The sequence below is a fragment of the Heteronotia binoei genome, chromosome 19, assembly GCF_032191835.1.
Source record: "Heteronotia binoei isolate CCM8104 ecotype False Entrance Well chromosome 19, APGP_CSIRO_Hbin_v1, whole genome shotgun sequence".
NCBI lineage: Eukaryota > Metazoa > Chordata > Lepidosauria > Squamata > Gekkonidae > Heteronotia > Heteronotia binoei.
The window spans coordinates 14,281,992-14,296,465 of NC_083241.1; the positions used below are offsets into that span (position 1 = coordinate 14,281,992).

Genomic DNA, 14,474 nt, shown 5'->3' on the forward strand with positions numbered 1-14,474 from the left:
TTTTTAACTGTCCCCCCTTCTGCTGTCATTTGAATCTTTGACATGCTTGCAAGCGGGACTTGATGCTTAAGTGGCCTTACTTGCAAAGAACATTAAGAAGAAAGAAGTAACTTATTTTGCTTCAAAATCTAATATTTCTAAAACTGTGGTCGTCTTCCCCTCATCCCTATTCAGTCCGAAGCAATATTTTCTTTGGGTTTTGCTGTTCCATGACTTTGCAATCAGACCCACGGAGGTTTAGTCTAGCCTAGATCTCTCATTTTTCTTTTTTGTATTTTTTTCCCCCCTTCAGCTGGGGGTTGTTATAAAAGTTCATGTTTTACACATCTGGCTTTCGTTCATTCCACATTTCCCCCCTTCTCCCAACACACACACACCCTTCTTTCCTGGATGTGAAGCCGCTCCTGCCATTTAAAAAACTGACAAGGAAACTTTTTTGATAGTGGCAAAAAGTGAGAAGATTCAGCATTTTTTTTAGGAGGAAAAAATGTCACACTGGCTAGCCAATCCTCCCTTTTTTGCATATCCATCCTTTTTTGCATGAGCCGTATGCAAGTCTTATATACAAGTAGCTCTGTGTTCCAAGAGGACTTAAAAAAAAAAAAAAAATCAACCAGTCACAGTTGTGAGATTTTTTTTTCTTCTTCCTGTTAAGAGCTGGCTGGACAAATCTGATTCAGAGAGCGCTTTGCTAAGGCACGGGGGATCCTCTGTGAACACAGCTACAGAGATTTCTTGTTTCTTTTGGTCCTTCCTTTACCTACTTTGGAGTTAATGGTTGGCTTCATTCGTCATTTGCTTGCTTCTCAGGCAATATGTACGAACGGCACAAGAGACGGTACAGCCTATGTGACATTTCCAAGGTGGACCGGGCTGTCGATGTTGTGTTGCTAAAGGTATGGTGTGGGGTTTTTTTGTCACTGTTGTCTGCTCCTCTAAGCCAGCTCCTGAGACAGGAATATGCACCGGGCAACGTGCCCCTCATAACTTTTCCATTTGGTTTGATGTGGCATGGGTTAGGACATGAATTATCTCATTTCCAAGTGTATGTTTTTTGGTGAGAAATGACTGGATCTGAATGGTGTATAGCACTGATTGCAAGCGTTTTCCCTCGGATTGCTGCATCCCTCTGTTCGCAGGTAGCTCTGTGCAGGATTCCCCTAGTTGTCCCGCTACAGTGAATCCTTTACCTCTTCTTGAGAGCATAAGTTATTCCCTAAAAAGGTTGCTCAGTGCAGGTTAATAACTGTAGTGCAAGTAAAACAAGAAAGATGAATGCTGTACTAGCGTACTAGCGGACAAAACCAGCACTAAGCAAAGCAGATATCTTGACAATTTGCTTGTTTTTAACTTCTGTAGACAACTTTATTATTTCTGCTTTCTCTCCCTACCCCCCCTTTTTTGATAAGACAACTGTGCAGCTGGACATCAGTTAATTGCATTCTAGCAAACGCTTCCTTTGCAAGCTGTCTCATGTATGCCTCTTTTACTGGCTACTACTTGGCACAAGAATTTAAAAAACAAAACAAAAACAAAACTTTTTTTAGTCATCAGGGTAGTCTTCTGAACCCCCTCCCTTTCAGAATTTAATTCCCTCCCCCTCCCCGTCACCCGCTGATCAAAATTTCCAAACCCTCCCTGCAGTGCTGTGCTTAGCTCCCTGAGCCAAGACCAATATAAGTCTTTTGATTTTCGTTTTTTTCTTCTCCTTCCATGCTGGATGTGAGTTCTCCTAGCTCAGTGTGTGGGTTTTGCAAGTAGAATCACAATCCATAGATCTGCAGAATGCTTCGATAATTTCTTTCTCTCTTGCCCCTAAAATTAAGCTCTCAGGATGATACCTCGAACCTTCCCAAGTTGAATTTATCCTTCCCAAGTTGAATTTAATGCCCCCCCTTTCATTGCTTCCCCCCCCCTCCTTTATTGGGATCAGGATTTAGTTTTGCTTTGAAATAGGGTGTGGAGGCAGGAGCTGCAAATATCTCTCTTTGGCTAACGGTTCTTAGCCTTCTTCCCTTCCCCCCTCCAAAAATCTAAAATTAGTAACCGCTCCGCCAAGCAGCAAAGGTGGTAGTCTGGGAATGTTTTGTCACTGAAAGAGCTTTATTTTCCTGGCAGAGGAAATTGGCTGAAGGAAGGCAGCCAATGTTGACTTGTGAATGGCAGTCTCCTTTGAGCGTATTAACCTGGGAAGGAAGGACCTCTCTGGAACGAAGACCAAGAAGGTTTTGCAAACACATTTCTCTCGTCTCGCTCGGATGCAGGTTCAAACAGGGTTTAGTTTGTTCCATTCATGGTGGTAGATGGAGGGGAGCAGAAATGGGGGAGGTCAAAGCTATTTCTGGCCATATCTTGATTCTGTGAAACTGCTCTGCACTGAATTTTGAGAAGTCTATACATTGTGCAGAATTGATGCAGGTAGGCTTATTTTGCAGAACTGATTGTAAAATACTTGATCTGGAGGCGTAATTAATTGTGGTTTGACGCTCATGTGGAGGGACAAAAGCGCCGTTGGAGCCTTCATCTCTGCCTTCTGAGATTTCAGCAGAAATTGCTGAAATCTTTGAAGGCATCAGAATTTGAGCGTATCTTTGGCAGTCCTAGGGGCTAGAAACTTAGATTTTTTAAAGATGAATTTCTCAATATGAACTCTGCTTTCAGTACTGTACCCTACAGTATTCCTTCACTCCTCCAGAACTGTATCAATATTTCTAATTCTCAGTGTCGCCACATATGCGGATACTTAAATCATGAGACTAGGGTCATGAACAGACAAGTCTTTCTGAAAATCTGAGAAGACCCTGAGAGGCTTTTGGAAAAATCTGAAACCTTAAAAACGTGTACATCTGGAGGATTAAACACCCCCCTCCTCCAAATGATAGAAGCAGTGTCTGCAGCTTTGGGAAATGGATGCCTGCAGTGGCAGCCACAACAGTATAGCCAGCTTTAGTTTCTGTCAGTAAAAAATGGGGGAGGGGCAGGAGGCTTTCCAGGGCCGTTCTGGCCTTTGAGGGAGACTCCTCCGGTGGAGCCTGGAAGCCAACTACTGAGTGACTTGATACCATGTGACTTGTGTGACTCACTCAGGTCCAGCAGCCACCTCACTAAAGCCAGTGCGGTGTAATGGTTAGAGTTTCAGACTAGGATCTGGAAGACCTGGGTTTGAATCCCCACTCTGCCTTGGAAGAAGACAGGGCGGATGAAGGTAGGTTGGCTGGTGGGTCGGAAGGAGAGAAGGAAACAGGGGAAGCCAAGAGAGGCTATATGGCCTTGCAGGGAAGGGAAAGAGGAAATGTGTGTGTGTGTGTGTGTGATGCCCTGCCCCCACAAATCCTCACAGGTCCTAGAGGGTTGCCAGCTCTGGGTAGGAAAATTCCTGGATGCTTTGGAGGTGAACCCTGGAGAGGGCAGGGTTTGGGAAAGGAAGGGACGTCAGCAGGTATAATGCTATATAGTCCATTTTATTTTATTGCATGGAACATCTCTGCCTTGCAAGCCCTGTGGAACTGCATTAAGTCCCACAGAGCATGGATGTTACTAGGGAGAACGTTCTATCAGGTAGGGGCCAGGGCTGAATATGGCCGAGGGCCAGAGACCTCCAGCAGGTACTTATCAGTACAGCGTAATGCTGTTGGGGTGGGGGCAAACCAGGAGAGGAAGTCCGTGTTCCAAAGCAGCAGTTTTCTCAGGGGAATTTATCTTTGTCTTCTGGAGATTAGGTCCCCCCTTTGTCTCTCCTATTGCTTGTCTGCTCTTGCTCCACAGAGCTCATGGTACATGATACCCCACTCTTCATTTTTACCCATTACAGCTTTGAAAGAGAGTGTTCAGCCCAAGGTCACCCTGTTAGCGTCATAGGTATATGAAGACTTAAAGCTGTGACTCTGCAATCCTAATCCAACACTTTAGCCACGATGCCACACTTTCACAGTCTGTATTCGTCTGTCTGTCTGTCTATCTGTCTTAGTAGGCTTTTATGTATGACTTTGATCTGCTTCTGCAAGTGGTACCTGCATTCCATATCACGCCCAGTCCCTGAGGCATTTATCGTATTATTTCTTTGCTCCCACCAGTAGCAGCCAGTGATCCAGGGTGGGGAAAACTCAAAGCACAGTGACTACACATCTCCGTGTGAGTTTAATTAGACATGATGGGGTTAGGGAAATGCTCAGCAAAAGGATGATTTTCAGCAGCAGCTCTGTGCCTTTTCTCAGCTGAGCTTCCATGCAAAACAAGTAGACTCAGCCAGTTGTTAAGTCTATAGCAAAACAAAAAAAAGGGGGAGGCAGAGAGAAAGTTAATGCAAACAAGGCCACTTGTTAAATTACTTTCTCCTGTGAGCGCCTGCTCAAAATGAGGCCTGATTGTGAGGATAAAATGGAGAAGAGGAGAGCAATGTTATAAGGTGCTTTGGGTCCCCACTGGAGGAGGGTGACCATGGGGTGAGCTTGGAGGGGGCTTATAGAAGGAAGGACTGGAATGCCCAGTGAATAAATTAATGTTGCAACCAGAGTGTAGACTGGTTGATGGTCATGGAGGAAGAAGGTGGAACAACCCGTCTTCTCTGAGTTCACAGCCTGAGGAGGGAAGGGGCATGCAAGTAGTCTCACATTTGCACTTTGCCTCACGTGCAATTTATATGGTTAGTGAACTGGTGTGTGTGAACTGGTGGTTTCCATAAATGTGATGGTTGGAAAAGGTATCTGATGGGTAGAGTATGTGTTGCCTAATTCCATTTTAGGTTCTCTTGTTAGACTTGCAGATCAATTTCTTGAAAAATTCACCCTACAGGGATCAAATGTCTTGGAAAGTTCTATCTGAAATTCCTTTCAATCATTTTCTCAGAGATTAAAAATAACATGTGTAATTCCCCCCAAAACACACACACACACAACACAAAGCAGTTCTAATTGCATTTTTCATGGTGATAACTCAAAACTTGCTCACCTATTGAAAATGGGGGGACAAAACTGGGCAGACTTCATGTTCTGCGTTAGCAGCTGATAGACGGCACAACTGGTAGAGCCGGCTGTTGGTGGGTTCTGCTAATAAACAGAGGGAGGGTGCTGAGCTCTTAGAAATAAGTCTTTCCTCCACCTCAAAGGGTGTGCTGGAAGGCGCCGGTGGAGATCGGGATTGCGTGTGTGGCTATATGAGTCTCAATGCCATAATTACTGCTGCAATTTCATCACATGGTAGTTTTCTTGCTGGCTGGAGGCATGGATGGTTACAGGGAGACAGAGTCAGAATTATAATCCACTCTATAAGATTTTGCTGCCATGTTCAATGTACAGGGCTTTTGTCTACCTGAGCAAACATTGCTGGTGGTGTGTACATGATTGTGGCTCTTCATGTGGGCTCTTGCATGGAGGGAGCCTTTGAAATTCATGCTCCAAAGCCAGGTTTGCTGGCTGGGAATCAGATCAAGATAGCATCGGTTCACAGGGGAGGGATGGTGGCTCAGTGGTAGAGCATCTGCTTGGTAAGCAGAAGGTCCCAGGTTCAATCCCCGGCATCTCCATCTAAAAAGGGTCCAGGCAAATAGGTGTGAAAAACCTCAGCTTGAGACTCTGGAGAGCCGCTGCCAGTCTGAGTAGACAATACTGACTTTGATGGACATATGTTCATAGTGCAATGTACTCAGTTGGGTCTGGGCTTCTCTAGCCTGTGCAACAGTCACTGTATAAGTGGCAAGTCTTCCTCAATTCCCGTGCACATGGTGCAGTTTGAGATCATGGAAGGTGTAGAGAAGGCCTTTCTGTTGTCCACTCTATACCATTTTTCAGACCTGAAATTGCCCTACATAATACGGGAAATGTGTGTGTGTGAAGGGGGGTGCTCCTTGGCCCATTGGGCAGACCCGCCTTCCTTTGGATAGACATGGTTTTTATCTGCTTATTTCAGGTCAGGATAATGGCATGGAGAAATGCTGCAACCCTGTCCCTACGTGTGCTGCAGTCCCTGTCCAAATTGGGTGCTCTGCACATGGGAAATGAGGAGAACCCACAGTTGTTGCTGGACTGTTGGTCGGGGTGGTTGACCTAATCCTTGCATTCTGCAGTGAGTGAACTCGCCCTTGTATAAAGGGAACGAGAGACATAGGAAAAAGGGGCAGTGCTGTAATGTGGGTTGAGAGCCTGACAGGGAACAGGGAAGGGAGACCTGGGCTTGAATTCCCCATTCTCCCACTTAGTTTTAGTGAGGGGTGATCCTGGTTGACTCACTTTCTCTGAGCCCTGCCTATTTCACAGCGTTGTTCAGAAGAGAATAGGGAAGGGAGAAAACTACCCTGAGCTCCTCGAGGGGAATGATATTATGGGCATGTGATGTGTAGGTAGACAGGAGCCTCACAGAGTCTGGTGGCCAAGAGTGAAACAGCAGAGGTCTAAACTGGCCTGCTTGGCCAGTATTTATAGCTAGTGGGAGGCCTGTAAATTTCCAAGAAATCCCAGATTTAGTGTGGGCCTCTCTGGTATTTCCAGTGCTGAACTGAACAGTTGCCACTCACATTTCCCATGACCACGTGCACATTTTTAATTCTTTCTTACAAGGAGCACAGGACAGCATATGTCAGGCTTGCCAGCCTCCAGGTGGTAGCTGAAGATCTCCTGCTATTATTATTGCTCTCCAGGCAATAGAGATTAGTTCCCCTGGAGAAAATGGCTGCTTTGGTAGGTAGACAATATGACATTATACCCCGTTGTAGTCCTTCCTCTACTAAAACTCACCCTCCTCAGGCTTCACCCCAAAATCTCCAGGTATTTCCCAGCCCAGAACTGGCAACCCAACATACATAGCCCTCTCTCCTTGTCCTGTTTATCCTCACAACAATTGCTGTAAGCTAGTCCAGGCTGAGTCCAGAAATAACTGGCCAAAGGTCACCCAGTGAGTTTCTTTGCTAGCAGAGAACTAAACCTGTAGTTCATAGAATCATAGAGTTGGAAGGGACCTCCAGGGTCATCTAGTCCAACCCCCTGCACAATGCAGGAAACTCACAGACACCTCCCCCTAAATTCACAGGATCCTCATTGCTGTTAGATGGCCATCTAGCCTCTGTTTAAAAACTTCCAAGGAAGGAGAGCACACCACCTCCTGAGGTTCCCCAGATCCTAGAACATTTTGAACCATTGTCCTTGTACTTTCTCTGCATATTGCCAACTGATCCCTTTGGTGGACTTTGCTTTTTCTGCTCTACATAACTCATTTGCTATGAGGGCCGGACTGACATAAATGTGACCCCGTGGGGCCGGGCCATGTGCGTCATAAAGTGTGCTGCTAGGTAGGGGAGATAAAAGCTTTATAAAGAACACAAATACACACACTTAGCCCAACTGGTTTGTTGAACCTCAGCCAACAGATGGAAGAGAGTCTTAGCTCAGTTGCTCTGCTGTGCAACTGAGAGAGCCTGGCAAAGCTAGCTTTCCTTACCCCCCTTCCTCCCCAAGGGAGAAGCTTTGCTCTGTAGCTCCTGTGCAATTGAGCAAGCCTGGCAAAATAAGTTGTAATGCAGAAGGAAGCAAGAGTGGGAGAAGGAAGCAGACAACAGTGAGTTGGTCATGGGCCTGATTGGAGCCCTCTGGGGGCCTGATTCAGCCCCCGGGCCATGTGTTTGACACCCCTGCTCTACGTCTTTTAAAAAGGGGCTCGACCAAAACTGTCTGCAAAACATTTTGGGGTTCCCAACAACTTGCAAGATTGAGGGTGGTACCTGGGGGGAGAGAGTTAAATGGGGATGTGATGCCATACAGTCTACCCTCCTAAACAGCCATTTCCTCCCCGGGAACTGTCCTCTGCACTGTGGAGATAGTTGTAATTCTGGGAGAAATGGCAGCCCCTCTTGGAGGTTGGTAATCATACAAATGGCTGCAAGAGTAGGGGAGCAAAGGCATGACTTTAGTTTACAAAAATTACATCAATTATTCAGATAGCTAGAAGACACATATCTTGCACTTCACTAACTGAATAAGAAAAAATCTCTTTCCAAGCATCTATACTACTTTTTAAACATTCAGGAATGTGTGAAATGTATAACATGGAGATCAGAAGTGCTTCAGACAAAAAAAAAAGGTGTTGTGTGTTTTGCAAGTTTAAAGCTAAATTAAAATGTTGTTAAAGGAAACAGGGGCCCTGGGGTTTTACAAGGAAATGAAAGCTAAAAATAATCAACTTTTTCCTCTTGAGTAGCATCCATTGCAGTCCTCAATAGAGTTACAGCCTTCCAGGTCCATTAAAATCAATAGGTGTAGCTCTGTTTAGGATTGCATTGCTTAATTCTGATTTATAAGCTCTAGGTACAGCAGAATCTTGGAACATGTTTATAGTTGTGGAAGTTTTTCCTGTGCCAGAAGAAGTGCAATCTGATGTCACATACTTTGCTCCTCTGCTTCGCCTCCACCTCTGTTCCCTGCATGTGTGAATTGGGTCTGAGTAGTTCTGGCAATTGCAACTTTGCACAACTGAGCAGCCATGGTGTAGCTGCATTACCATCATGTCATAAGGAATGAAAGAGCCAAATGATGTCAATGTTTAGAACAAGAAGTCAACAAAAAGCCAGGCTGAGAAAGGACATTTTGATAACTTTTAATTGACATGTTGCATAGTAATCTAGAGCAGCCCCTTAGAGCAGAGTGGTTAGCTGCAGTCCTGCAGTCCAAGCTCTGCTCATGTCCTGAGTTCGATCCTGGTGGAAGCTGGGTTCAGGTAGCCAGCTCAAGGTTGACTCAGCCTTCCATCCTTCCGAGGTCGGTAAAATGAGTACTCAGCTTGCTGGGGGTAAATTGGGGAAGACAATGGCAAACCACTCTGTTAAAAAGTTTGCCAAGAAAATATCCTGATGTGATGTCACCCCATGGGTCGGTGACGACTCGGTGATTGCACAGGAGACTACCTATATAGTAATCCAGGCAGTTTCCATGTGAACATATGAAGCTGCCTTCTACTGAATCAGACCCTCAGTCTATCAAAGTCAGTATTGTCTACTCAGACTGGCAGCAGCTCTCCAGGGTCTCAATCTGAGGTTTTTCATGCCTGTTTGCCTGGACCCTTTTTAGTTGGAGATGCCGAGGATTGAACCTGGAACCTTCTGCTTACCAAGCAGATGCTCTGCCACTGAGCCCCCGTCCCTCAAACACTAGCTGTGAGTCCTTTGTTAGGAAAAGGCACATACAAGGGCTCACATCAGGTTGCCAGTTCCAGGTTGGGAAATTGAAATTATACTCCAACCTGCTTTATGAGCTCGCCCACCTTTGTTATACAGTGCCATGTTGTGTTGCTGTTTTAATTGTATTTTATTGGTCTTATTGGTTTTATTGCATTGACTGGTTTTACCTGGATGTAATCCGCCCTGAGCCCGTCTGGGAAAGGGCGGAATATAAATTTACCAAAATAAATTAAATAAATAATAAATGAAGGGTGGAGCCTGCGGAGGGTAAGATTTGGGAGAGGAGAGGGACCTCAGTGGGCATAGTGACAGAGGCCACCTTCCAGACCCACCATTTTCTCTAAAGCAGGAGTGTCAAACTCATTTGTGATGAGGGCCGGATCTAACATATGAGACCTTGTTGGGCCGCACCATGTCAGGTTTGGCCAGGTCATGTCGGGCCAGGCCATGCGTATGCCTATTTAAGATTAGGTAGCAGAGATATAAAGTTTATAAAAGACACAGACAAACACAAATATTTTTTAAAAAAACTTTAAACATGCTTAAAACATTAGTATTCATTGGTCTTAAAGGTGCTCTCTTTGTATCTCTCCCATGGAATCCAGGGAACTGGGCAAAGGAAGCTCTGGCTCTTTCCTTCCTTCCCCAGGGGACCAGGAAGGGGAGGAGCCTCAGCCAATAGAAAGAAGAGATGCTTGGCTCAGTAGCTCTGCTGTGCGACTGAGAGATTATATACAAACAAAAAAAAAACCTGTGGAAAATTAAATAAATATTAAAGATAAATTTATGAGTATAAATTGATAATTCAGAAATTCATTTAACAAAATACATACTACTGAGAGAAAGCCTGGAAAAACAAGCTGTGCCTCCCCCCCTTCCTCCCCAAGGGAGGAGCCTCAGCCAATGGAGAAAATGGAGGCTTTGCTCTGTAGCTCCTGTGCGATTGAGCAAGCCTTGCAGAGCAAGCTGTGATGCAGAAGGAAGCAAGTGAGAGGGAGAAGGAAGCAGATGACAATCAGTTGCTTGGGGGGCTGATAGGAACTGACCTCTGTAATATGGAGACCAGTTACGATATTGGGAGATCGCCAGTCCCCACCTGGAGATTGGCAACCATATCTCACAACAAGTAATCAGTCTATACAGGAGCACTCTATGCAGTTGTGTGTGTGGTTTTTAAGTGGACTGCCATAATCTGTGCATGGTTTGTACTGGGGCTCTTAGCAGCTGTTCCCCTCCATCCTTTTCTGTTCTGGGAAAAAACCTCTTAAGAAAAACCTCTGAGAACTCATCAAAATCTTTGCTTGCCATTCCCTTCCTATACTGGTTGTTCTAGCTTCTTACTTACGCTTACAGTAGATTTGAACCTAAACATTTCATTTTGTATTTTAAAGAGCTGTATTTGGTTCCAAGCTGAGTTGAAACATTTGGCTCTAGAGCAGGGGTGGCCAACAGTAGCTCTCCAGATGTTTTTTGCCTACAACTCCCATCAGCCTCAGCCAGCATGACCAATGCTGGAGGTCCGCTCCTCAGTAAATATTGTATACTGAAATAATTGTGCATCCATTTTTGTACTCTTGACTATTCCAGTTTAAGCTGACCTGGAACGATAGATAAATGCTTTAAAATCCAAATAAATGAACACGAAGTCCATCCTGAAATATTCCCATATTCATTTGTGTCACCTTTCTGCTTTATCATAGATTAACCGTGAAAGCTGGTGTCCCGTTGAACCTTCCCCAGAGCCTTCACTGCTGGAACCCAAACATGCTTGTAATTCAGCAGGTAAGTGTGATATTTTGCTATTCCCTTTTTTTGGGATAGCTTATCCCAATGTGGGGCTATGCAAATCCTTTTGAGCTACTAGCAGCTCTTTACCAGGCAGACACTGGTCTTAAAGGTGCACTTGACTCCTACTTTGTTCTAATGCTTAGGTTAGTTTCCAGGCTCAGTTCGAAATGTTGGTTTGAGCCATTGTTGAGGTTTTGGTGCAAAACGTCATAGGGAGGACCTCCTTCTCAGTTTTATTTGTTGGATGTGATAATATGGATCCCAGCTTTCTTTCTGAACAGCAGAGCACAAGACAGCAAACAAAAAGGAGAGGGAACCCTGAACCATTGCAGGCCTGAGCGAAGGGCCTTGCTTTCTCTTTGCTTTCCCCAAGGCTTAGCTGCTGCTGGAGCCCGGAAAGGGAAAGGCAAGGGACCAGTGGGCACCTAAAGCAGCTTCTGACCTTATCCTCTCCTCTGTTTTATCCTCATAACAACCCTGTGAGGAGGGTTAGGGTGAGAGGTCAAACAGCATGCTTCCATGGAAGAATGGGGATTCGAACCTGGGTCTCCCAGATCTTAGTCTGACACTATAATCGCTATATAACACTGCTGGCTGTCACTTAGCAGTGCAGAGTTTTGAAGAGATTCAGCATATTCTACCATCTCATTCTGCTGCGTGCTTCAACCAGGCCTAGGAAGATCATTCACTGGAGCCCAGATTTGTGAGCCTGCTCTGAACTCGGTTGACACCCATTTTCGGCATCTGCCTCCCAGAAGGCCATTCATCATAATTTCTCCCTTTAGAAAGGAACCAATTCCCACTCTGTACATGTAGTTGAGCGAAGCATTAAAATTCAGATGTTTCTTCTGCGAGGCAATGGCTGCTCAGGATCTGAGAGTCTGCTGTGCTGAGACTCGTTTTTACATGGTTGGATACTTAAACTGTCTCCATCACCTAGATGTCCATAAATTCAGAAAAGCTATGGCCAGATGCTCAGTGCTTCCCTCAGCAGTTCTTGAGGGCAGGTACAAGGGGACTCCTTTTGAGCAAAGGCTTTGCCACTGTGGCTTAGGGGAAATTGAATCCACTATGCACATAATTCTTAGATGTTCGTGGTATAAAGAGGCCCGTGTGAAATATATAGAGCCTATATTAAGGGCAAATTTTGGGCTGCTGGAATCAGAATGTCTTAATCTCTTGCTTTCGGATGAAAATCAGCTCATTTCCGAACCTGTTGCCAAGTTCTGTGCTGTCTGCTATAGCATCCGAAAGACTCGTTTTACTGTTTCTCAGTTTTAAGATGTTCTGTTTTAACTTGCGTTTTGATGTAACTTTTATATTGAACGTATTGTCTGTCCTAATACTTATTATATTATAGCATAGATTTTATCTTCTGTGTTGAAATTTTTAAATTCTTTTTTTTTTACTTGGTCTGTGACCCTAAATAAACTGATTGACTGACATGGAGATGCTGCAGCTGAGCCCTAACAATGCTAGAACAGATTTTGAGTCCAGGGGCGCCTTTAAGGCCAACAAAATTTATTCAAGGTGTGAGCTTTTGTGTGCAGGCACACTTCTGAGGAAGTGCACATGAAAACTACCTTGAATAAAATTTCGTTGGTCTTAAAGGTGCCACTGGACTCAAAATTTGTTCTACTGCTTCAGTCCAACTTGGCTGCCCTCCTGGATCTACCCTTATAATGGCCGTTGTTCCCTGTTTGATAGAAGTTAGAAATTGGACTGCCGGAGGACTTTATGTCAATGTTGGTAGAAGCATGGGAGTTCACTTTCTTTCAGCAGGAATCTGGGGCTAAAGGTTATCTTGCCAGGTCTGTGCAGTGAATTGTATGCGAGGAGAGGCTGTAGCTAAGGTCCCAGGTTCAATCCCTGGCATCTCCAGTTAAAAAAAGCAGGTAGGAAATGATGTTGAGACCCCATCTGAGAACCTGGAGAACAGGTGCCAGTGAGAGTAGACAGTGATCTTGATAGACTAAGGGTCTAACACAGGGGAAGGCAGCTTTGTGCGTCCATGGAACTGAGAAAAAGCAGCACATTCTTTTGTACATTAATGTTTTACCTTGATTTCTGGCTAAATCATTACGCAGCATTTCCTATTGTTTTCAGATACCAGTACTTGTTAAAAGTTAAATGCCTTGGGAGATGTCACTAGCTAGGTGATTGGCACTAATGCAGGTTTCCCAGAAAATTACTATTTAGCAATTTCCTGATACTTATGATCTGATTTGGCATTTTACTTAATTTATATCCCCCTTTCTCCTCAGTGGGGACCCTAGGCACTGTTCTCTTCCCCTCTATTTTATCCTCACAACCTTGTAGGTAGGTTAGGCTAAGAATGTATGACTTGACTAAAGCCAGCTAGCAGTCTTCCATGACAGAGTGGTTATTCAAATTGTGGGAACCCCAGATTCAAGTCTGACTCTCTGCCCACTTTACCAATTTAGTAACCAACACTTTTTTAAAAAAAAATACTGCCTGTGCTAATTTCATGTGCCACATAAATATTTCAGAGGTTTTCCTAACAGCCACAATTGAAGTATTTGATTTAGGGGGCAAAATTCAATAGAGCAAAATTTCATGCGGTTTTAGGATTGCCATTCCACAGTTTGGAGTGGGGGGGGAATCCCCTGGCTTTTGGAGCTTCTGCCAGCAAACCCCGCCCGAAGACAGCAATGTAACTGCACGATGTCACCAATGCATTGACGTTACACAGAAGTGACATCATCACATTGGGGACATTAAGCAGTGACACGCTTGTTTTTGGACAAAACCATGGTTTGATGCTGATTTTCCCATAGAGTTTTGCCTCAAAATGAGAGCATCGCCTTGCGATGTCGCCAACATGATGATAGCACTGCTGCATGATGTCAATGCTTCACTCCATTCTTGCTCCTGGAAAGTTCCCTCCCACCCCTTGCCGGTGCAGACCTAGGGCCTGGCAACCCCATGTGGTTTGAATGTTATGCTCAAAGAAAATTGTTTGACTGTGATGCTTGTAAAAGTTTAAGGACAACGTATAATAAGTAGTGTAGTCTAGTCTTCCTTTATTGTTTAAATTTCCCTTTAAAAAAATGAAGGCAGTTGGCATGCTAACTTTTACCATGCACAGCATACTGTCGATGATGGCTTACTGTTGTTAGTTTGTCTCCTTCAGCAGCGTTAAACTCTTTCTCTCAAGGCTGCCTCTCAGATGAGGGGAGGCCTAAACAGACAGCTTTCACTGGGCCCCCAACCCAAGCACTGGAGCAGCTAATTCTAGAAAGCCAGAGTGGGGTAGCAGTTAGAGTCTCAAACTAGGATCTGGGAGACCCAGGTTCGAATGTCCATTCTGCCATGGAAGCTTGCTGAGTGACTTTGGACCAGTCACTGTCTTCCAGACCAGCCTCCCTCAGAGTGGTGGTGGTAAGGATAAAGTGAAGGAGAGGAGCACAATGTACGCCACTTAGGGGCTCCTTTGGGGAGAAAGGCAAGATGAAAGCATATAAACAAGCACCTTCCTGGGTCAGGCTGCACGTGCCCTGAAAGG

The 14,474-nt window shown here is 44.8% G+C and overlaps 1 protein-coding gene across 1 annotated transcript in view; it reads left to right on the forward strand.

Moving 5' to 3' along the window:
- The first annotated feature begins 745 nt into the window (after positions 1-745).
- AKAP13 (A-kinase anchoring protein 13) overlaps positions 746-14,474 on the forward strand; it is a 126,448-nt gene continuing 112,719 nt past the window's right edge. Inside the window, exons 1-2 of the mRNA XM_060260418.1 lie at positions 746-896; positions 10,861-10,942. Coding sequence (XP_060116401.1) covers positions 816-896; positions 10,861-10,942 — 163 coding nt within the window. The 5' untranslated portion in view covers positions 746-815. The remainder of the gene's footprint in view (positions 897-10,860; positions 10,943-14,474) is intronic.